The following is a 22,746-nucleotide window of genomic DNA, read 5'->3' on the forward strand; positions in this document are numbered from 1 at the left end:
TCAGCTGAAGCTGTGAGGGTGGACACCGAACGGGCGGCTATTCAATATATCTAGCCGGCCATGCGCGTGAGGATTATGCGTGTACCACCCGATCTCATTAAGATTTGGACCAACACGTTCGCTGCGTCAGGAGAAGTGGTGCCTGCTTGCTTTACAAATTTCCGTCAGCAATCTGCTGGCATGAAAAATGTCATCTGTTATAAGTTCTGCGCAAAATAGTGCTCAGGAAATAAAGACACCCAGTCTTCCTACTAATTAATTCACCTCACACACAATGCATCTCTCCTTCAAAGTCGTCCTCGCCGTTGTTGCCGCTTTGACAGCGTCCATGGCTGTCAGTGCATGCTCTAGATATCCTGCCTATTGCAGTTCAAGCTCAGATTGCTGCTCTGGCTATGAGTGCGTGCTACGAGATGACCCACGTTTTGACGAGGTGAGTATGAGTAGTGTCATCCAGAATTTGTTGTCTCACCAGCGTGGTAGGCTTACTTGGTGTACTTATGTGACGACAACTAGGTACAGCGAGTCATGTTTCTGCTTTCTCATTGGTGCAGGGTGGTCAATGGGACCACACGTAGGTAGCTCGTTGCGAAAACGCTTGCTCCTGAATAAATGTTACTGCTGCTCGAGCAGTGAAGATTTTAGGACAGAGAAATATCTCAAAACCCTGAATGTATACCTTGTGACTGAATTATTTACGTCTCATCGTTTTGTCCTCGTTGTAAGCCTAACGAATCCGTGCGGAGGTCAAGCATGGTTTCCTTGAGCTTCGGTCGGTTCTTGACATCTGTTAAATATCATGATGTCAGTTGATCGGAGGGGAAACTGTTTGCGATTGATGGTCCAGCTAGAACGCACTGAGTTGAAAGAAAAGGTCATAAAACAACAGCCACGCACATAACTTACTATACGTATGTACTGTCCAGCATAGGGCAACGCTCACCCCACCGGGCAACAAACAAGGATCCAAAAAACGAAAAAAAAGTATGAGGAGTTGAAACCTCATTTAACCTGTGATAAAAGCGGTGGTGTGTAGTACCATTCTCGCGCATTTCGTACCGATCAACATTTGTGCGGAAAGGAAGGAAATCACGTTCCTGTGGGTATGTTGTAGGGAAAGGTCTTAGCGGCCGAGAAGCGAAAGATGGATGTGACAGGCGAGATTACTGGTTTACGACGCGCGGTCCGACGTGTTGCGCTGGACTGTTGTAATAGCATCGAGTGGAACGGTGTGGGTAAATAGTCGGTCACATACATTGAGTAAACCAGCCGGCGAGGACGTTAGCTACACTGGTCTAAACGAGAATGTTAGCGCACGAACGGATAGATATATGCAGATGAATGCATACATTAGGGCTGCGCTTCTTATGCAGGCAAGACAGTCGAAAGAATATCCTGTGGAATGTCGCACATGTAAATCTCGGTGTCTTCCCACCTCGTTAAAGCTAGTGGTGTAGTATGAAAGGACTTGGAACGTCGAATAAGGCGAGGAGCTGACGGCCTTGATGATGTGATGTTGTCTCAAGAAGCGCTAGAACTTGGAGCATATCAAATGAAAGTGCTAGACCAGAGATGATGTTGGTATGCCCTTCGAGGCCTCTAGCGTCAATGCATTAACTCATGGCCCTTGAGTTTGTGGCAGCGATATCCCAACTCGACGTCACATGCCAAGTGATCCTCGAAGCTAAAAGTGGCAGCTTCGGTATGGGCGCACTGTATGTGAATTGTCTGCGTTAAGCACGAGCGGTCCTCGTTCCGGGAGGCAACGAGTGGGCACCTGTTGTCGATTGGGCCGTCGGAGAGGAGTGTTGTGGATAGTCGGATGTCTGGGCATGATCAGGACCTTCAGTCGCCGATGCCGATTCACTCGCACTTGACGGACTTGCGTTCGACTTGATGACGCGCAGGCCTTGATGCGCGTATCTTACATGTGAGGACAAGTAATCCGAGGGGTGTACTAGTCGATGATATGATAAGTTGATGTTGATGTTATAGTGCGAGCAATAACAACGATACTGGAAGATAGACTCGTAACCATTCTGCCTACGTGCGTTTTTGAGATTTGCCGTCAATGTAAGATTCACGTACGTTCCATAGTGTCTTGTCATGTGGGGTATCATGGTTAATTGCGATGGAGGGAATCCCATACTGGACAAACTCGTTGACCTACAGACAGATCCAGAAAGGTAAAACTCATGATTTGAATTTTCAAGCGTACGTGATCTTTTTGCAAAAGCTTCAATGGTGTGACGGTGATTGCTATCTTGTCGGGAGAGAGCAGCAAGGGAAGAAGGATCATTGCCAGTGTCTTGCCAGCACCTGTTGCAGCTCTGACGACAACATGTCTTGATGCGAGCAATGATACGAGGCACTTGAGTTGAAACAATTTTGGCTGTTTTGTTCCTTTCGCAAGAAAATCGAGTCGGGTGAAAGAGTCTACAATGTCCTGGCGCCGCTGGGATATATCTAAAGGATCAATAAAATCTGTCGGAAGGTTCTCAAGGGCATCTAGCGCAGCAATAGACATTGGGGAATCCGAAATGGCCTCGCAATCCATGGTTGCAAGGCCACAATCATAGCATATATGCACGAATAGTAAGCACAAAGACTACATATGGCATAGAAGTAAATGAGTATTGAGTACCGTCGGCACACTCGGCAACTGCGAATTTTCAAACTCCGTGCTTCTCCTCTCCGAGATCGACCAGCCTACACTGCAAACTGCCGAAAACCTCTGACACATCTCCGAAACAAGTTCCCTGTGGCAAACCTATAATAATATCCTTTAAAGGGTTTCTTCGCTAGAAATTTCCGACAATTTGAACCTTTATGCAAGCGAGCTAGTAAATGTGAGATCTAAGAGACCTCCAATAGAGACCTGACAATATTTATGAGACCCTGATGGGATATTGGCAACCGGAGCTAGTATATACATTGGACTAGGATATTTTCAATAGGTGTTTTCTCTAGGTCACCCAGATATCTCATTCATAGGTTACCCAGATATCTCATTCCATAGGCTGTGCAGACATCTCGTTTCGTAGGCTGGGCGGATGTATTGTTTCATATGTAGGCAGTATATTTTTGTTGGAAGGATATCAGTTCCATTGAATGCGGTTATTCAGAATCAAGCAGGTCAAAATTCAAACAAAGCATGGGCACTTTTGCATTAACACTGATGGGGTAGATACACTGGTAATTAAGATGTGCTTATGTGTGATGGGCGATGCATGTGCAGAAGGAAGGTATGGTGAAGGTATTTACCTAACAAGTGAATATTATCAGTCATGGCGAGGATTGAGCATGCTACCAATGAACTCAGTTCCAAAGTAGCGAGTTCTGAATAGTAGTCTGCCATTGAGGACTGGTGGTGGCGAGAAGCTTTGGAACAACCATGCTACCAGGAAATTCGGCGAGGTCCATCTGGAAATATTCGACGAGTATGCTATAGCACAATCAGCAATAGTGTGCACAACAGGATAACAACATGCTTACTTTCGCACAGCATTTTCATATGCGCCATGGGCTGACATGTTATGATTTGGGCCTGCCTCCTGCTGCGCAGCTTGGCGGATAGCTTGGAGTGAGCAATCGACGAAATTCCAAAATTTCGTCGAGGTAAATTTGGGACCCTTGCCGGTTTTCCTTTTGCTGAATCCAGAGCCGCCGTCATCGACCTCGGATTCTTGCTGGCCAGTCTTTTCCTCTCCTTCTTCCTCCTCATCCTCCTCCTCCCTGTTCTCGCGAAACCCACTGCCTTCCTCTCTATTTTTTAGGGTGTGCTCGCCCTCTCCGAAGTCATCGCCATGATCGTCAGTCGCTCCAATATCTCCTTCAGGGTCTTGTTCCTCTGAATGGTCCACATTGCTGTCGGCATTATCAGTGTGCTGTTCATCATTCTCGCTCACCCAAGTCCATGTCACAATCGAGTGCCTTCGAGATTTTGACGCGGAGGTCTTGATGAAGGGAGGGAAGAAGTGAGGTTGAGTAAAGGTCTTTAAGGGGGATACTTCTGTAGTTGCCGATTCCAATAAGGAAAATGCGCAAGCAGCACCACTAGAATTATCTTATGAACTCGACAAAGTGCGATAGAATAAAAACATACTAAAAATGCATATCTGTTCCAATGAGCAGCATCAACCTCAATTATACTGTGAGCAAGCGATTTGGCGGTGTCCATGATGCTCATGCGCTTGATGAGTGATGAAACCAACCAAAGAGCAGTTAGCATCATGATAGTCTACATGTCCGATGAATTACGAACCTTTCCCTTGAGGTTGCCGCGAATGGAAGACAGCAACTCACTGACGATTTTGGAAAGCTGTGCCAAAAGCTCCACATCGTCGATTAGCGCAGCTGGTATTTTGAATACCTCTTGATGATTCTTGATGAATTCCTGTCGCAGAGTCAATTCCTGCATAGTATTAAGTGGGAGGTGTATAACAGACCATAATGTTCATATGGGTGTCGTCAACGTACACAGTGAGGTTGGGTGACAGGAGACATGCCGTCAAGCGGCTCTGAAGCGCAGACTGTCACAGTATTTCATCTTGTCGGTTTGATGCCCTCCGAGAAATTAAATACTTACCCTGAAGTCCTTGGAATCTATAAGTTCTTTTAGATCAACAAGAGCGGCCTTTTCCTGCTCATCAATCCTTATGAATGAGTTGGCTTTCAGGTCAATAAGCATGTGGAAAACACTTCCAGCCTAAAGTGTGTCAACCAAACCACATGATTGCAACTCAGAGATACTGACATCGATGAAATTGTGTAGAACCTCCTGGGGGCAACCAGTCCTCTCGGCAACTTCATCTGCATACAGCTTGAGTTTTTTTGTCTGAGAAGGTGATAGTGACTGAGTCATATCATATTCGTCAATGGAATCTGATCTCCGGCGGCGCACACCAGCCATGATGGGCTCGTCAAGCAATCCTTTGGATGGAGTCTGCACGATGATGCCACTGGGCCTGCCAATGGCAGTAGTAGAGGACGATTGGTTGCTTCTTGGTTGACTTGTTCCCAATGGCAAACACGCTCGCTGGATCATATTTCCGGTCCCACTCAAAGGAGCCCAAGATGCACTGCTGTCCTGCATGATGTGGGAATCATGCATGGACATGAATACTAGGTGACCCTCAAAAGACAAAGTCTGTTAGCTTAGTCCTCAGACTAGTCAACCCATACCTTGGTTTCAAACCATGGTCCATATTTCCATTTTTTACCAAGTTTCATGATCTGAATACGTTTTGACGGAAAAAGTCTAATGTGAGATGGGAATCACATTTAGACCTAGTTGATGTGAGAAGGGAAATGAAGGTTAAGGTATAGCCTTGCCTTTGGCTTATTCACTTTGGCTAGAGAAAACCATAGAGAAAAGTACAAAGCCTATAAAAAACCTATCCAAAAAGACTGTGTTTCAATTCCTGCCAACTGTCTTATTTTTGCTACCTACTTTTCTCTAGTGTTTCTTTACTTTACTTTTTCATTAGGATGCTTTGACTCACCTGACACTTCAAAAAATTGTACCCATAGGGTATGATGTCATTATGATGTTATAAGACTCCACAGATACTCCTGCAGGTATTCTGTTGAAAGATATTATGTCATCAAGCTCTAGATTATTCTACTCCACAATGACATCATCCATGATGTCATTTCCTTCTAGAATATTCTGCTCCACAATGACTCACTCTGACTCACTCATGGAAGGTTCTGGAATCTTCTGCTCCACAATGATGTCATTACTCCACATTCCAGAATGTTCTGCTCCACAATGATGTCATAGCTCCATCTTTCACTTGTATTTTATTCTTTTATTGGGTTTGACCCAATATTTTGATTGGTCCTCCTTATTTTTTATTGTTTGTGAACCTAGGTTACTTTCCCACACAAAATGTATATAAGGAGAGCCCATTCTCTCCCCCAAAAAATATAATCTCCCATTTGTAGCAATCTGCCTGTCAGATATTTCACTTGCAAAGTTAGTCCTTTTGAAGTGAGACAAGTGCAGGGAAAAGAATTCCCTTGAGATTATAAGTTTCTTACCTTAGAAACTTATTTAGTGCTATAGACCAAGCGTTCTTGGTCACATATATTGTCTTTGAGACCCCTTTGTCTCATTGCTCTGTGCCCTTTGACTAAGCGATCTTAGTCATCTATCATATTGTTGAGACCACATCTCACTAGTTGTCCCATAGACCAAGCGATCTTGGTCAAAGTTATAGTCCCCTTTGTTCAAGCAATCTTGAACATATATTGTATATTTGAGACCATTGTCTCACAGTCAGGTGTCCATAGACCAAGCGATCTTGGTCATATTTCGTATATTTGAGACCATGTCTCACTAGTTCCAGTATCCAAGTCCAGAGCCTAGAAGGAGATTTCCTAGGCAAATACATTCCAGAAACCGAATTACGTGTCTAGAAGCTTATTCCTAGACAAGATATTTGAGTTTCAATAAAGAAAAGTAAAGCTCCGGCTAGGTTGATCTTTATAAAAAGATTAGTTTAGCGAGCCTCCCAAGAACTCACACATTATCTACCGTGAAATAGGAAAAGTCGTAGACCGTGTTAATCGAGGACTGGCAAGCAGTCTTATCCAAAGTGTAATTGTGGTGTCATTACATTTACACGACTTTATATAAGACCCTTGGTTATTAAGACACCGCGTGGAATAGACACTGATAGACTCCTGCTTCGAGGTTCCCCAGTGGCACCTGGCATCAACAGACCACTTGTTGAACCTGCCCTTCTGGGCTGAGAGCTTCCTGTGTGGTTAGAATTTCCAGAGCGCATGGGGAAGCGTTGAAGCAGCATTCTGAGCTCGGAGACAAGTGCAAATGTTGTGGTGGAAGACTGAGTGGGCGCCACCACATGTTTCTGTGCATCAACGTGAAGTTTGAGAGTTGTTCGGCTGCACAAAAATTTCATTGAGCACCGAATCACAACGAAAGCAAGGGAGATGTTGAGATTAAAATTTTATTAATAAACTGGAGTGCAAAATCACTCTCTAGATACCATAATGAAAGTAGCAACAGTTACAAAGGTATGGAGATTGGTGTGGTGAAGCACACATCCCCCCCCTGAGCGCCAAAAGTATATACATGTTGTTTGTGTTAGCAATTTCTCGAATAAGACTGATAGACGCGCGCCAAACAACGACACGCTCAACATCCACTCATCAGCCATACAAATCCAGGATCTAAGAAAAAAAACATTGTTGTAAGTTTTAATTCATAATTGTAGCATCAATTGTTGCTTACCAGGTACTAGTGAACAGCATGGCTGCAAGATCTCGTGCGCAAATGCAACAGAAGACGTGCAAGTGGGGAGATGTGGCTGTCCGGGCGGAGGCTGCAATCAGAGCTGAGGCGTTGGCAGAAGAAGTGGAGGTGAGAGCAGATGAAATGAAGGTGGGAGTGAGAGTGCTGGGCTTCTTGAAGAGGGCAAAGGGCCGCTTTTGCAAAGCGCGTGGCTCGAGCATTGAGTGACTGTAGGCCAAGGTGAGTACAAGGACATCTTGAATTTGACGAGAACTCACCGATCTTTCCAACAGTCTCATCTTGTCTCGTTGATATTAGTACTGTCAGTTTCCTACAAGTATACAATACAAACCTTGAAAAATTTGTGTCGTCCGTGCCAGAGTGCCTCAAAGAATGACTCTACAAAGATGGAGTCCTACCAGATCTCCACGGCTGCCGTCACAGTACAGCAGACTCTCTTCAGCAATGTCAGGCTCGAGGTAGACAGTGAGGGAGGGTGTTTTGATTTTGGTGGCAATGTTGATAATCTCCTTCAGACGCGGGACACCAAGTGTCACATTCTTACTGGAGACACCGGCATAATGGAACATATTGAGGGTCATCTGCATAGCCGATTCACTGATCGATTGAGCAGCAAGCGTGCCACACATTTCTCCTGGGTTCACCAGTGACTAGTTGAACTTGGCCTCCACTTCGCCAAGTCAAATGCCTCTCTGGTAAGATGGAACTGTTCCAGTACGTGGTGAGTGGAGATGGTGGCCAGTAGGGGGGGGGGGGGAGAGCGATATACCAAAGCCATCCATTCACAAGACATCCCATGGCGCGGTGGTCATGCCTGATGGTGAGGTTGAAGGCAGCGAGCCAGGAAAGCCGCACAACCCATATGAAGACAACATTGTCTGTCTTGGAGCCTGCCATACTCAATACACTGAGCCTTGGAATGGGCTATGGGTACAGATTGTGCACGAGGAGGGGGATGGAGAGAATGAAGTGCTGAAGAAGTCTAACACAAAACATGGAAAGAAAGGGAAAGGCCCTCTGGATGAGCTTCCGGGGAATTACTGGTACCTCGAAGAGCTAATGGGCACCATCATGATACGCAATTGGATTCTATCCTCCTCCGAGGATTCTTCACATCTCGTCCATTGCTGAACCCTCCTCTATCCTCGTCTGAGGATTCTTTGCGTCTCCTCCATCACTGGTGGTTCCTTTGTGGCGGAAATTGAGTTAGCAGATGGCCCCATTTGATAGGTAGGAGCCCTTATGAATATCTGTATGCATTCAGGGAGAGGTCCGAGTTCACATTCCCTGAGAATGCATGTGATGTTCTAAATACTGTGGGTGTGGTGCCTGGGCTTGCGGTTGTGAGTGAGTTTGGGCGGCCAGCATGTGAGGCTGAGCCATCTAATATGGTTGCTGGTAAAGTCGGTACATCTGCACTTGTGCCTGTGGTTGAGGGTAAGTATGCTGGGGTGACATGAAGGCATGCTGCATTGTGCCTGTGTGCGGTCCCACATATGCAGGTGTTGGCTGGAGTAAATGTCGTGATTGGTGACCAGAGGTGGTATGAGGGTGGTGCATTGTATGAGCGAGTTGCGAGCCAAGGAATGGTGCTATGTGGGTGGGGTGCACAGGTGGCGCATGTGTGTCGCATAATCTTGGGGAACCTGCATAAGGATATGAAGGTACTGATGGCGGCAAAGGAGGATGGTGTGAAGTCTGCAGAGGACGAATCTGTAGTGGTAGTGGGTGATGCAAGGCTTGCAGGGGGGACAGCACAAATTGGTAGGACATGGCCATTGGATTTTGCTGAACAGACGAAGTTGGCTGCTGTCTAGAAGGCCCAGCAACAGGCTGCTCAACAACTGACAAGGCTGCCTTCTTTTTCCTTCGAGTACTCGCGCTTGCATTCCCTTTCAGCTTGGTGGTCGCCCTCGACTTTGCAGGAGCCCAATCAAAGGCAGGAGCTGGTGCTGTTGCACCCTGAGTGCCTTCCTCCACAGTATCAGCTTCTTGACTTGAAGGAACCTCCCCAGCTTTCTTCGCTGCCTTCTTGTCTTTCATCTGCTGCACCGCCAGTGCCTGAACATCAGCTGGATTAGTCACTCGCAATGGTGTTGAGTGAAGCGCCTCAGGGATAGCCATTTGAATATAATCACAGTTGTGAATTGAATAGGTATTCAGGAAATAAAGTGGAGTTGGCTGATGCTCAACAACTGCTTTCGTTCGAGCAGTTTCAATCTGTTCTTGATATATGCATTGCCGACGCATGTCTGTGCACTTTGAATTGATGCAGTTGTGCTGGACATTGACGATGCAGATGATATCCTGTGATGTGGCATTCAAAAACAAGGTCTTATTTAGAACATGTCACTTACTGCTGCTGTCGAAACTATTTCATCATCCATAAGTTGTAGACATGGTAGAAAAAGTGAAGGATGTAATGCAGGTCCAAATGAAAAGTGCTGCAATGAGACTTGTTCCACGGTTGTACCGGTGTCCAGCGATATAAGAATTTCGCAGATACGTCCAATAGACATCTAATCATGTATCATTAAACACTTGAGCATGACTAGGCCAAAATCAATTACCTTTCCTGATCTTCGGAAAATGACATGACTGTCCAGGCCAGCCTGTTCTCCTGTGCTCGTCACAAGCGATTTGCCACAATAGTAAGAAGTACTCAAGTGAGTAGTTCCAAGGATCTTTGCGCAGCGAGTATCGCTCCATTTGACTGCCTCTGCTCTTTGTGCTTTCCCGGTTGCGTTCATGACTGGTCTCAGTGTTTCCAGAGCCTATGTGTACTTCAGCGACAACATATTAGACATATTGCCGAACTCACCAGGCAGTAGGGGTTCGCAAATGATACTCGATATACCAAGAAGGTGGGCTCGTTCTGGGTGCTTGCCAAGATAAGATATGACCTGCTCTCCTCCGTGAATCCATTTCTTGACATTTGGATTGTACCAGTAGCCTCCAGTTGCGATGTGTTTGATGATGTCCTGGTAAGCGAATTGTTCGACATGAATCTCTGCTCGGCGTGCGTCTATTGCTGTGTATGCATGATAACCTGAAAAACGTGGTTGAAAGATTCATATCTTTCAGTAGAGAATATGATTGCAGGTCCGAAACGACGAATATACACTGGAAGATGAATCAAAAAATGGAACTTTGGCTTGCTGATGAGAATACTCAGAGCGCATTGTGCCATCACATTGAGAAAATCTTCAATTGTTCAAGATAATTTTGCCTATTCAAAGAAATCAGTCAATAGCACTGTAATGATGGTCGCGGCGCTGGGCTCAGAACCAGCTATTTTGATACTGATGTCAAACAGTATTTGTCCGATGCACTTCCGACTACCCCGACCCGAGTACGACAGTCCGATCCCGACCCAACGCACTTTCCGACAGTCCGATGCATGTCCAATCCCGACCCAACATTCCTACGCATCGGACCAGTCCTCCCTATGTCCTATCCAGTCGCATCTATCCCCACTAGGTGCACATTTACTCTTTTTGACTTGCTAAGCATTGTATACAGCGTTATTACATGTTTTCTCATGGTCCGCAAGTACCACATGTCCTATTACATAGGATTTCGGACCCGAAATATCACTACTACTCTCGCCTATAGCAGTCCGAATTTCTACATAGTCACTATTTAATATCTAGCACTTCCTACCTATTGCATTACTTACTTTTCCCTACTCAGTAGTAGGATGGAAGTCATTGGATATCAGTAGTACTTGATTGTATTGCGAAATATCTATCCGCTCTTTTCCTCCGAAACATTCCGACACATCCGACATTCATTTGACCGACAATCCGACACACTTCCGACACATTCCTTTATCGTCTGATGCATTCCCGACAGTCCGACGCCCAACCCGACTCCGATATTTCGGACCCGACAGTTTCCCTTCGGACAAGTAGTTCTTAGCTTCGGATTATCTTCCTATTATTGATAACTAACTATCTAAACTAATACCAAACAGCTACCCCTATAGGATCGAACGCACTTGCTCTGCAAGTATAGCAGCATAGGTCGTGCTAAGATCTACCTAAATATTTGTTGTCTAGGTGGTATGATTTCTGCTGAGCACAGCAGAAATCCACTCTTTACAACTGGAGCCCACCACGAGGGACTCCTTTACAGTCGGAGATAAACAACTTCGGATCAATCCTCACCGCTTTCTCTGGACATTGGAGATTACTCCAAGAGATATTTTGATACCGGTCATTCCAGATTCATCGTCATCCAAAAATATTGTGATACGGCAACTCTCGCTGAGTACCCTCGACTCTACCGAGCTCACGGAATGTTGGGAAGAAGAAGACACAGACGATCCTTTAAATTCAATCCACTCCTTATTTTATTTAGATTTGGAAAGCCGCAACACGACATTTCCCCGCGCACCATCACCAGATAACCCTTTTCTCGACGTAACCCCGCAACTACCGAAACCTTCGCCAAGACAACGCGTCGCAGCCCTACCCTCGCTATCCGGACCAAAGATCCCTGCTCTGAATATCGCTCCACTCATCACAACCTCTCCGCTGCTAACTGCAACAAAACCCATAACGCTACCCACCTCGCAACCTGCAGCTATGTCATCTGCACCATTTAGAATGCCCCTCCACGGTATGGATGCTGCTCCGAAATTCGATGGGACACCTACCCGTCTCATCCCGTACTTAGAAGATGTCACCCAACTCACTGACCACGCAGGTCTCGGAGACAAAGCGCGCATCAAAGCAGCCATTCGCTACACGCCCGTGGATGAGTCCGAAACATGGGAAATGTTAGAAGAAGCGGGACTGAGAGACTGGGATAAGTTCTACGACGCGCTAAAACTCTTGTATCCAGGATGCGAGGGTGACCTGACATTACACGCATACGGACCTGGAAAACCTGTGCACGGAACAAGCTCGGATTCCAATCCGGACTCGCAACGAATTCGGTACATACTACCGGAGCTTTCTGAAAGTGTCAAAGTTCTTAATGGTAAAGAAGAAGCTCGCCGAGCTTGAATGGGACCACTTGTTCCTAGAGGGTATTCACAATACCGCAAGTACTAATATCCGCAGGCGCTTAGAGATCATCATGACCTTGCATCACCCTGATGAGCCATACCCGATGGATAAGGTATACGAAGCGGCAGTATTCTTACTACCGGGAACAGTGGCGGTAGTCGCCACCAGTATACCTCTTCGGACAACTAGCCAAGCTCCCCGCACGTCTGCAAGTACGGTTCCGATGATGCAGCCTTCTGGCAGTGTCGTTGTGAAACAGGAATATAACTTGCAGAATGCGCAATACGAGTGCTATTTTTGCGGAGGCTGGAACCACATCGCTCGGTACTGCAGTCACCACCGAGAGTACATCACGAGTGGGAGAATAATCGAGACGGACGGTAAGGTATTCATGCCAGACGATAGTAGGATTCCCGGCGGAAGAGAGGACAGATCAATGAAGCAACAAATTGACACGCTCGCCAGTCAATCACCAGCGACAGGAGCTAACACCATTCAGGTCCAGGCTGGGCTATATTTCCGCGCAGCCCTGGACATCGAGATAGTTGCGGAAATTGACTCATCTGCATTCATGCATACCCGCAGTGAACCACTGGAAGACGAGGAAGAATTCGAACAGTTGGAAAGGATCCAACTAGCGAACCAAGGATATGCAGTATTTACCGCCAAACACGCGAAGAAAACAAACAAGGGGAAAGGTGTACGGTTTGACGGCGTCGATGTATCGTCACGCCCGAGGCTGGGCCCATCGTCAAAAACCTCAAAACAAACAGAGGAGATCGCATCTCCGCAAGTGAAAGAGGCAAAGACTGGGAAAGCACCGAACCCCAGAACCTCTGTCTTAAAACCGGCTACTAAGGCACCTATTGCAACTCCGGCCACCGCATCATCATCACAAGCACCGCAATATCGCTATGTGTTTCTGCTAGAAGATAAGGACACGGAAAAGAGGGTCATTGATAAAATCCTGGATACAGACGTAAGTTTGCCGATAAGGGACATAATCGCAGCTTCGCCGGATATCTGGAAGGCGATAAAAGACCTTACAATGTCTAAACGAGTCACGGTTGGTGCAGTACTGGTAAATGAGCTCAGTAGCCTTCCTCGGACGGATCAATTCCTGAGGGACTGGGAAGAGCATATGAAGCGAGCTGAGGATGGTCGTATCGTTGCTGACCATTTTAAAGCCCTGCGATGTATCCGAGGCATTACGAGAGGGGGCCAGGTACTCTCCTGTGTCCTCGATCAAGGCGCCGAGGTCATCGTAATGTTGCAAGCAGTTTGGCGATCGCTCGGCGGAGTTCCGCTTCGCTCGGACTACCAGATGACCATGGAATCAGTCAACACGTCGATGGATTCAACACTAGGCGTCATGGAAAACTTTCCGCTGGACTTCAGGACGGGGGATATGATGTTTCAGGTTCAGATCGTCCCGATGGCCAACTTTGACATACTGCTCGGCAGGCCATTCTTTACGTTAACCAGTTGTCTGACCACCAACCTTCCTAATGGCGATCAGGATGTCACGCTCACCGATCCGAACACCGGCAAAATTATTAGGATACCTATGGAACCTTGGACTAGAAAGTGCGCTAAGTGTAGGCACAATATGTTGTGTGTGGAACATCCGAGTCCGAAGGGTTTTTAAGCACCGATGATCCGCTACCGCGGGGAGACTTACGAACTGCCGCATCCTCCAGTCATTCCTTATAATTTATTTTCTGAAACTAATCACCATCTCACGCTATCCGCGCAAACCTCACTCTCACGGAGCACTAATATCCCGCACATTCCCCTCGGCGCATTATAATTATCTCATAACAACCCGTTCGGTCTTTAATCGCTCATCTGTCCATGCCTTCAACAGTGTATATTCATTCGACAAAACCAAGTGTGCGCTGGTCTATAAGCCAGTCGCGAAGAAAGTCTGCACTGTACAAACGGCTATGCCCCCCAAATATAGAGTTATAAGGAAATTACCCGACTGATCCTTTGGCCTGGCATGCCTACACTGCCATCCATTCCGCCCGACTTCATTCCGGGCATCCGCTACACGCAAGAAAGATCCGACAACCTAGACTTAGACCCTGGCAAATTGGTTATGGCCTGAAGAACTGAAGCTCGTATGTTGGCTCGTTAAAGCACACGAAATGGCATTCGCTTGGGACGCGAGCGAACACGGACGTCTCAACTGAAACCTATTTTCCACCGTACAGAATTCCGACGATCCCACATACCCCATGGTCTCAGCGCAACATCCCTATTCCACCCGCAACCATCGGCGAAGTTATCCTGAATCATTAAAGAGAAAATCGACTCCGGAGTCTACGAACCGTCTACCGCCGCATACCGCTCTTGCTGGTTTCTGCATTGTCAAAAAAGATGGAAAGTCCCTGCGTCTAGTTCACGACTTGCAGCCGCTCAATGCGGTAACCATACGAGACTCCTCAGTCCCGCCGTTCATTGAGCACCTCGCTGAGTCCTTCACAGGATACATGGTATATGGGATGATGGATTTGTACTCAGGTTATGATCAGTGAGCCTTGCACGAGGACTCGCGCGACCTGACGACCTTCAGGACCCCACGCGGATCTCATCGGTTGACTACGCTGCCGCAGGGTCATGCTAACGCAGTCCAAGTATACCAAGGGGATACGGTGTTCATTTTGCAGCACGAGATACCAGAGTATACTTCTCCGTTTATCGACAACGTCCCCGTTAAATCGGTAAAAACATGGTATCAACAAGCTGATGGCTCATACGAGACTATTCCGGAAAACCTGGGAATCCGCTGGTTTATATGGGAGCATTGCGGGGTAATTAATCGCATACTCCAGAGGCTCGAAAACAGTTGGTGTGACTGTATCCACTACTAAGTTCATTTTAGCCGTGCCAACCGCTATCATCGTCGGCCACAAATGTACGTTTGAAGGCAGGGTTCCGGAAGAGTCAAAAGTGCAGAAAATCCGAGATTGGCCTGAGTGTAGCAATGTCACGCAAGTGCAGGGCTTCCTCGGAACATGCGGAGTCCTCCGTATCTTCATTAAGAATTTTTCCAAGATCGCCCGACCTCTCGTCAACCTTACGTGCAAGGATGCAGTATTCATATGGGGATCGGAACAACAGGAAGCAATGCAGACACTCAAGGACTTGATATTAGAATCTCCCGCACTCCGTCCGATCAACTATGAATGTGGTTGCGAAGTCATCCTCGCCATCGACACCTCCAACATTGCCATAGGATTTATTCTTCTCCAAGTCGGCGAAGACGGAAAATGCTACCCGAACCGCTTTGGATCCATCGCGCTTACGGAAGTAGAAACCCACTATTCGCAAGCGAAACTCGAGTTATATGGATTGTTCCGTGCACTTCGCGCAGTCCAAGTTTTTATCTTCGGTGTCACCAATCTCACGGTTGAGGTCGACGCAAAGTATATTAAAGGGATGATTAATAACCCCGATCTCCAGCCTAACGTGACGATCAACCAATGGATCGCGGGTATTCTCTTATTCCGATTCTTGCTAATTCATGTTCCTGCAGCGAAGCACGCAGGTGTTGACTGGACTCTCAAGGAGACCCCATGCACCCGAAGATCTGGACGAAAGCGACGACCATGAGGACTGGCTCAACCGCTCATACTCGTTTTCTATGGAAATTGTCAATGACCGCACTTATGCTATTGTGCGGATGGACTCCGATAACCCGCACTACCCGTATACCGTATCCGTACCAAACCCACTAACTCGTCCCCCCGTCCTTTCCGCATTTTTAGGTACCACTGAAGGTGGTTCCGATGATATCCACATCCCGCGTTCCGAGATTGCTAAAGCAAAAGATGCAAGGATCTTGAAAATTCAGAAATTCCTAGAGAACCGAGAACGACCCTTGGAACTTTCGGACGAAGAATTCGAGACCTTCGTCAGTGCATCTCGACAGTATTTCATCTTCGATGGAAGACTATGGAGGAAACATACACAGGGGAAGCATCAGCTCGTTGTCCCTGAAGCAAAGCGGTATCGGATACTCAAAGAGGCACATGATGACCTCGGGCACAAGGGGGTATTTACGATCCGAATCCGTCTTCTTCTCAGATTTTGGTGGCCGCTAATGACCGATGACATCAAATGGTATAACAGGAGCTGTCACAAGTGCCAGATCCGACAGACCCGGAAGTTGCACATCCCGCCAATAGTTGCGATACCCGGAGGGATATTCCAAAGGGTACACATCAACATTATGATGATGCCGAGGGCCGGTGGGTTTGACCAAATCATTCACGCTTGCTGTGCGCTCACCGCATATCCGGAATGGTGGATGCTCCACAAAGAATCTGCGAAGATCGTCGCATCATTTATCTTTGAAGAGCTAATTTGCATCTCCGAACATTCCGAAACCACTTACATATGATCCGCGCGCAAGCGTATAGACTCTTATTTAGCCATGCAAAAAATTCCAAGAACAAGCAATGGACTTCCGAGATATACCCCTGCGCACCGAATATTACCGTACATATTTTTCTTCTCACGCGGAGGTAGCGCGCCACACACTTTGATGTTCCAGAACCAAGGGGATACGATCCGAGCATCCGAAGGAATAGAAACAGACAGCAAATCGACGAAGATAAGACGGATGGTACTCCGCACGATCTGTATTTGATCTCTTAGTTCTAAATCTTCTTCTGATGATCATGCACTTAAAAACTTCTTATATTCAATTCTTAGGCACAGCGAAGTCCTTACAGGTACAGGAAGAGGACATGGTATTGGTTCAAGACATTCACACAGGAAGGACCAGAACTCTATGGTATTGGCCCAAAGGCGGCGACTTTGCGCGAGAAGAGAAAGTAAAGTAAAAAAAAAGTAAATTATTTGTGCATGCGGCGCCGCTTCGCGATCATCCTAGCAATAAGGTCCATGCCGATCCACATCTCCCTCGCTATCCCCTCTGCCTGAACACACTTAGCCTCCATCACCTTGAACTGCTTCTGCAAAGCCTCGTCCACCTCATCCAAAGTCTCCACCTCCTCCTCCAATGCTTCCATGGCTTTCCTCTTCAAGCCTCTTGCGACTGGGTGAGGCTGCAATGCGATCGTCCTCCGAAATAGAGATGGCCCGCGCCACCTGGAACAGCTGCAGGGGCGAGAAGGCCCAGCGACCAGCGCCGGAGTTGCCGCCACAGCCTTCTTGCCTTCTAGAGAAAAGAGTTAGTAAGAGTAAGCGAGAAGGGAAGAGACTTACTAGGTGGAGTGGTGCTGTACTCGCACCGGACGTGCACTCTCTTGCACGCTTGGCAGCTCTGGCCCGCCAAACCAAAGCAGGCGGAATTCTGCCACTCGCAGCGAGCACACCGCTTAGAGTACCGGATTGCCAGCGTAGATTTGGTCGACATGTGACCCGTCTGAGGAAAAAAAATGTTAAGTGCATAAGGAAAGAGAAAGAGGAAAAACTCACCCTAGGACGAACATACTGATCGCCCGATGCTTCCGTGTCACCTTCCTCCTCCTCCTCCTCCTCCTCCTCGGACGACTCCTTCTCTTCCTCATCTGGTGCCGTAGTCTCCTCCTTGGCAACCTTCCTCGCCGCTTCCTCGCTTGCCAACCTCCTCTGTTCCTCCTCCGCGAGCCTAACCCGTTCCTCCTCCGCAGCCTTCGCCTCGGCCTGCTTGGCGGCCTCCTCCTTCATCAAACGAACCGCGTCCTGAACCTTCGGAAGGGCGGCAATGCAGGCATCGCCCTTTGCAGCAATCTCGCCAGACATCAGGAGAGTCACGCCCTTCTCCTTTGCCTCCTTCTGGCAAGAGGAGAAGTTATCCTAAAAGGACATCAGCATTGTCAGGAAACTCTTGAGGAAGCAAGTACTCACGAAAAATTTGGACCAGTCACGGCACCAAACTTCCTTGTCGAGGAAGGGAGTGTCCTCCTCCGGAATGATCGCTGAGAGCTGGTCGAGCTCAATGACGAGGGCAAGGAATGTGTGCATGATGCGCTCGGCATCTGGGTTGACAGAGGATTGGAAAAAGGACATAGTGATGTGAAAAGTTAAGGAAAGAAACGAGTGGCGAGAAAGGACCGGGACTTTATAGAGAACGACAATTTCACCACAGCGGACTTCTATTTTTCCGTCCACTTCTCGCAATTTGCCGAACCACCGAACCCCGCATTATTTCCCTTTTTGGAACTTCAGTCATGTGCACCCAAATTCACAGAATTTTCACTAAGTCTATTCGAGTATTGGTGACCGAGGACGGTCAGTATTTAAGGCCCCCGCAGATGTAATGATGGCTGCGGCGCTGGGCTCGAAACCAGGCAATCCAATACCTACGTTTATACCATTCCCCGACCTCCCTTGACCTTCTGAAGGCTGCGCGCACTTGTCCGAACCTTCCGCAGGCAGTTTTTTGTGTTCTGAGACCCGTCCGAACCTCGCAAGTTACCATACCATGTCCTATCCTCGTCCTTTTGACTTCGCTGGTGTGTTTTCCTTTATTCTGACTATATGTTGACTACGTCTTAGTACTACATGGATAACAATCCCATCGGCATCCTGTCAGGAGCCTCAGGAATACATATAAGCAGCACACATTGCGGCTTATTACATGTATACTTGTATTCTTGCATACCTTGCAGCTTATTACATAGGTTCGGACTTGCTTATCTCGCTACTAGTTTTGCCTACGGATTCCGGCCTCTCACGGAAGTAGGATATAATCTCGCTCGCTGGCTACTGATAGGGCACTTCACTTCCCGTACTTCGAAGTAGTAATTAGTAGAGTCACCTCGGTATAATCATAAACTGCGCAATTGATCCTAGTTCATTCGGAACGATTGTCTAGCTAAACCGCTGCCAAGTTCACACTTCGTTTATTCTCGAGCCCCGATAGATTAGCATTGTTCCGGACTTCGGACGTTGCGCAAAAGTCTTATACTGTTATTCGACACACCGACATACCGACACATCGACACACCAACATATATAGACCTTTGGACAGCTTTTGCAAGCCTCAGAAGGCATTGCGCTACTTCGGACAACACTTTCGCAGCCTCAGACGACCTTTGGTCGCATCGGACAAGTTTCTCGGTACTTCGGAAGTAGTCTCGGAACTACGGACGAGCATTGAAGAGGTTTTCTTCCAATATATTGTCTACTCTCTAACTGTGTAAGACTTCCCTTGCATTATCAAGGTAGTTTTTAGGTTGTCTCTTGGGACGAAGCATACTCGCATCCCTCAGGACTAGGGACTCACATTCAGTGGAGCCCAGACCAGATCTACTCTTTACAGTGCCTTGAATGACTTCGGTATGAACTAACAAGATACGTTTCAGTGTCTGGTATTGTCGTGTGCCATACGAGTGCAACAAGTTCTCCGATTATGGTCCATCCATTGAGAACTGTCCGAGGAACAAGATTGTGGACTAGGAAGGGCATTACTTGCGCCAAGCTCTTGAAGTGTTTCCCAATAAGACTTCTGTAGGAAGTACGCTCAGCGTTGGTGAACAACAACTATATTAATATGTTCAAAGTACCTGTAGGAAGTACACTAGAGTATTTTAAATGAGTACAAGAACTGTGTGCAAGAAAGACAAAAATACGTACCTCAGCGTTGGTGAACAACAACTGAGGTACACGGACAATGAGGACGCAAGATACTTATGCGAATGACGATGGAGCTTGAATATGATACGAAGTAGTAGCCATGTGGTGCGGAGTAACAGCCATATGGTATGAAGTGGCGAGGTTGTGCCCTCGACTCTATCATAATGTTAATCAGTCCAAAAGTAGAGAAACAATGATCAAGAACAAATGCCCTTCAACTCTTCAATCTCCAACACACCCCCTCGTTTCTCTAATCTCCAACAACTTCCTTTGTAGTGGCATATATAGTCGGCATTCAGGGAGGGTGCATTCATTCTGTCACTGTCAACAGACTCGAGTCAGCTCTGAAACATATGCAGGACCTTTGCTTTCTCAAGGAGAAACACAGTCTGACCCCAAAAGTATTTGACAACACACAACAAAATTGTATGAAGGATCTCGGTTGGCATGTCCAAGTGCATACTGATTCCTACCATACAATACTATGAGCACGATATCAACAATACAGATCAAACATACCATTCATGCCAAGCAACGTATTTATGGCATCATCTAATATGGCGCCTTGCAACTGTTCCTCAAACTCTTTTTCAAGTGCTGCTATAACCTCGCTTTCAGATGTTGCTTGGGAGCCTGGCTCACGCTTACGAAGTTTCTTGCCTAGTTCAACCAATGATTCCAGAATGGATGCTGAAGCACTGTCACGAATGCCAGTGGAAGACATAGTGTTCTGTACTTTGGTCGTGGCACCCGGTTTCATAGCAGCGTCAAACTGGTGTTGTATACTCTCGGCTGTCTTTTCAGGTGTTCGTAAGTTTCCCGACTGCAAATATAAGATCAGTTCGGTTTGAAGATAGTATGATGCGCACACACAGTAAAGATGCTATTATAACCTTCGTTAGACGTCTTGTATTCCTTTGTACCACCAACATCGCATGTCTGGCAGAAGTAATTGCAATTGAAGCCAGCATGACTGCATTCTTCGGCCTGCATTGGATTATCTCCAGCAATGAATAACCCGTATGGTATCAGCATCACCTCCTCTTGATCCTTGCAATCCCAAGCGATGATACCAGAGTCCGCTGCATCACTATGAACAGTCAGAATGGATCCATGACATCCAGAAGGCTACATACCATAGCGAGTCTTTCATCGCTCGCATCAGTTCCATTGGTGCAGCATGGGGAGAGGATGTGACAAAGCACACAAAAAACTCCTTCTCAAGCATCTCATGCGGTAGGTTTGCATTTGACATGTAGACCGCATGGTGCTTATTCCATTGTTTCGAGATGTTGCCCGAGACGTCATCCATGAAAATTATTAATGGGACTGCATACACCATTCGGCCTTGTGCCTTTTCGCGCAGTGGGTTAGGCGCAAGTGATGCGTACTGGACGGAAGAGGCTGTTGAAAGGATTAGTGTTACAATCAATAAACCAATATTTTAGCATACCTGTGAGACCGCAATAGAGCTCTCCCGTTGACGCAATGTCTTCGTATGACCGTACAAACATTGATGTCGGGATGATTTCCTGTTCATCATTGACGATGAATCCTGCCTATTGAGTGGTCAAAGTAAGCACATACAAAAACTGACGGTCACGTACATCAGTTCGTTGAACAGCCTGACCAAGGGCATATAGAATTTTGGTGTCAGATTTCTTGCAATGTTCAACATCATCGTCAACAGACGAAGAACCGAGGAAAAAACTGCTCCGGGATGAAGTAGTCTCCCGAAGTATCTTGCAACAGCTCATTGATGAAAAAAATGCTGGAGGAGATGGAAGATCGAGCAGCATCTTTTTGCCATGAAAGACCTGAGACATTCCTTTCCTGCCATCTTCAGGATAGTCTTGCATCGCAAAGCAAGTGAGTGGGTTTCCATAGTCCTAAAATATGATGAGTGCGACTCAAACTCGAAACAAAATTGAACATACATGTGAGATTGCTTTTGCAATGTTATTGATATAGAAGGTGTTCCCAGACCGAGCAGTAACCTTCTCTGTTGGTTGACCGAGGAGATCTTCAACAAATTTCTGACACTTCTTGATGGCATAGAGCAAGGGCACATTTTATGCGCCAAGTTCCTTGGCCCAGTTGAGTGTTGCCTTCTTCTGGGCATCAGAAAAGGGAAGATGTGGGGAGCTGAACAGAAGGGCAGTCACAAAATCCTCGAGAGAGTGTAAGCATTCATCATGCGAACTGAGGGACAAGTGCTCACTGCTTTTGAAGGCCAAGGATATGTTGGACTGTTTGTATCGAGAATAGCAGCCCTTGTTTCTGGAAAGTTGATATCTGTGAATGTAAATGCCTTTAGACATGAAAACAGTTTGGAGAAAACAATATGCGTACCCGTAATTTCTATCCCAAAATCAGGTGCGCCATAATCAACTAACTCGTCGTCCTCGGTGATGGGAGCAAGTGGTGTTGAGAAAGGAACTTGCCCAGAGGTGAGAGTTTCTTGAAGTTTGGCAAAGACATCAGTAACACCTTCGCTAAACTCAACTGTTCGGCTTCTGGCGATATCATCCAATAACTCGGACAACAGGATCTCCAAGTCCATCGTATTGGGGGTGTCATGGATGCCCATCTAACCCCATGATAGAACTGATTGGGTTTTTTGAGACTCTTCTTGATCGGCTGGGCCTTGAAAACAGGATTCGAAGATGGCGTCTGGCCATTCCTGGCCTTTTCAACATGATGCTCATGCCTTACTGACTCTATATGTTTCTTGGCAAAGCGGAGCTCCATGGTACTGATAGGCACCAGATAATGTCCTGGGGCATGATATGCAGAGGATGCGTTTATGGGTGTCAGTCACAGAATTGTAGAACTGTATCAGTTATCAAAAAGTTC

At 46.8% G+C, this 22,746-nt stretch overlaps 8 protein-coding genes across 8 annotated transcripts; 1 reads left to right on the top strand and 7 right to left on the bottom strand.

Annotated features, from left to right (window-relative positions):
• Positions 1 to 2,058: 2,058 nt before the first annotated feature.
• Positions 2,059 to 2,467, bottom strand: EDB93DRAFT_1043687 (uncharacterized protein; the record flags this gene model as incomplete). The annotated part of the gene is made up of 2 exons (XM_041444593.1): positions 2,059 to 2,166; positions 2,219 to 2,467. Coding segments are annotated over 2 exons (357 nt in total), but the record flags the coding sequence as incomplete, so codon positions are not given.
• Positions 2,468 to 3,318: 851 nt separating this feature from the next.
• Positions 3,319 to 5,119, bottom strand: EDB93DRAFT_1247969 (uncharacterized protein; the record flags this gene model as incomplete). The annotated part of the gene is made up of 8 exons (XM_041452653.1): positions 3,319 to 3,445; positions 3,496 to 3,850; positions 3,909 to 4,056; positions 4,106 to 4,192; positions 4,265 to 4,396; positions 4,449 to 4,532; positions 4,589 to 4,708; positions 4,757 to 5,119. The coding sequence occupies 8 exons, from the start codon at positions 5,117 to 5,119 to the stop codon at positions 3,319 to 3,321; spliced, it is 1,416 nt and encodes a 471-aa protein (XP_041310162.1).
• Positions 5,120 to 7,710: 2,591 nt separating this feature from the next.
• On the bottom strand, positions 7,711 to 7,932 carry EDB93DRAFT_1072725 (uncharacterized protein; the record flags this gene model as incomplete). The annotated part of the gene is made up of 1 exon (XM_041444996.1): positions 7,711 to 7,932. A coding segment is annotated over one exon (222 nt), but the record flags the coding sequence as incomplete, so codon positions are not given.
• A 1,447-nt stretch (positions 7,933 to 9,379) lies between these two features.
• On the bottom strand, positions 9,380 to 9,589 carry EDB93DRAFT_1051190 (uncharacterized protein; the record flags this gene model as incomplete). Its single annotated transcript, XM_041444685.1, has 1 exon — positions 9,380 to 9,589. A coding segment is annotated over one exon (210 nt), but the record flags the coding sequence as incomplete, so codon positions are not given.
• Positions 9,590 to 9,661: 72 nt separating this feature from the next.
• On the bottom strand, positions 9,662 to 10,993 carry EDB93DRAFT_1102011 (uncharacterized protein; the record flags this gene model as incomplete). Its single annotated transcript, XM_041447164.1, has 6 exons — positions 9,662 to 9,801; positions 9,853 to 10,056; positions 10,104 to 10,331; positions 10,665 to 10,728; positions 10,775 to 10,787; positions 10,962 to 10,993. 6 exons carry the CDS (start codon positions 10,991 to 10,993, stop codon positions 9,662 to 9,664), a joined length of 681 nt encoding a protein of 226 aa, XP_041310165.1.
• A 1,374-nt stretch (positions 10,994 to 12,367) lies between these two features.
• Positions 12,368 to 13,945, top strand: EDB93DRAFT_1247974 (uncharacterized protein; the record flags this gene model as incomplete). Its single annotated transcript, XM_041452654.1, has 1 exon — positions 12,368 to 13,945. The coding sequence occupies one exon, from the start codon at positions 12,368 to 12,370 to the stop codon at positions 13,943 to 13,945; it is 1,578 nt and encodes a 525-aa protein (XP_041310166.1).
• Positions 13,946 to 17,162: 3,217 nt separating this feature from the next.
• Positions 17,163 to 18,321, bottom strand: EDB93DRAFT_1247976 (uncharacterized protein; the record flags this gene model as incomplete). Its single annotated transcript, XM_041452655.1, has 4 exons — positions 17,163 to 17,488; positions 17,536 to 17,695; positions 17,749 to 18,108; positions 18,160 to 18,321. The coding sequence occupies 4 exons, from the start codon at positions 18,319 to 18,321 to the stop codon at positions 17,163 to 17,165; spliced, it is 1,008 nt and encodes a 335-aa protein (XP_041310167.1).
• Positions 18,322 to 20,228: 1,907 nt separating this feature from the next.
• On the bottom strand, positions 20,229 to 22,453 carry EDB93DRAFT_1247977 (uncharacterized protein; the record flags this gene model as incomplete). Its single annotated transcript, XM_041452656.1, has 9 exons — positions 20,229 to 20,359; positions 20,410 to 20,713; positions 20,764 to 20,980; positions 21,027 to 21,294; positions 21,344 to 21,449; positions 21,498 to 21,779; positions 21,828 to 21,935; positions 22,112 to 22,185; positions 22,243 to 22,453. The coding sequence occupies 9 exons, from the start codon at positions 22,451 to 22,453 to the stop codon at positions 20,229 to 20,231; spliced, it is 1,701 nt and encodes a 566-aa protein (XP_041310168.1).
• Between the last annotated feature and the right edge of the window lie 293 nt (positions 22,454 to 22,746).

The sequence above is a fragment of the Suillus bovinus genome, assembly GCF_016758785.1.
Source record: "Suillus bovinus strain UH-Sbo-P2 chromosome Unknown EDB93scaffold_12, whole genome shotgun sequence".
NCBI classification, from domain to species: domain Eukaryota; kingdom Fungi; phylum Basidiomycota; class Agaricomycetes; order Boletales; family Suillaceae; genus Suillus; species Suillus bovinus.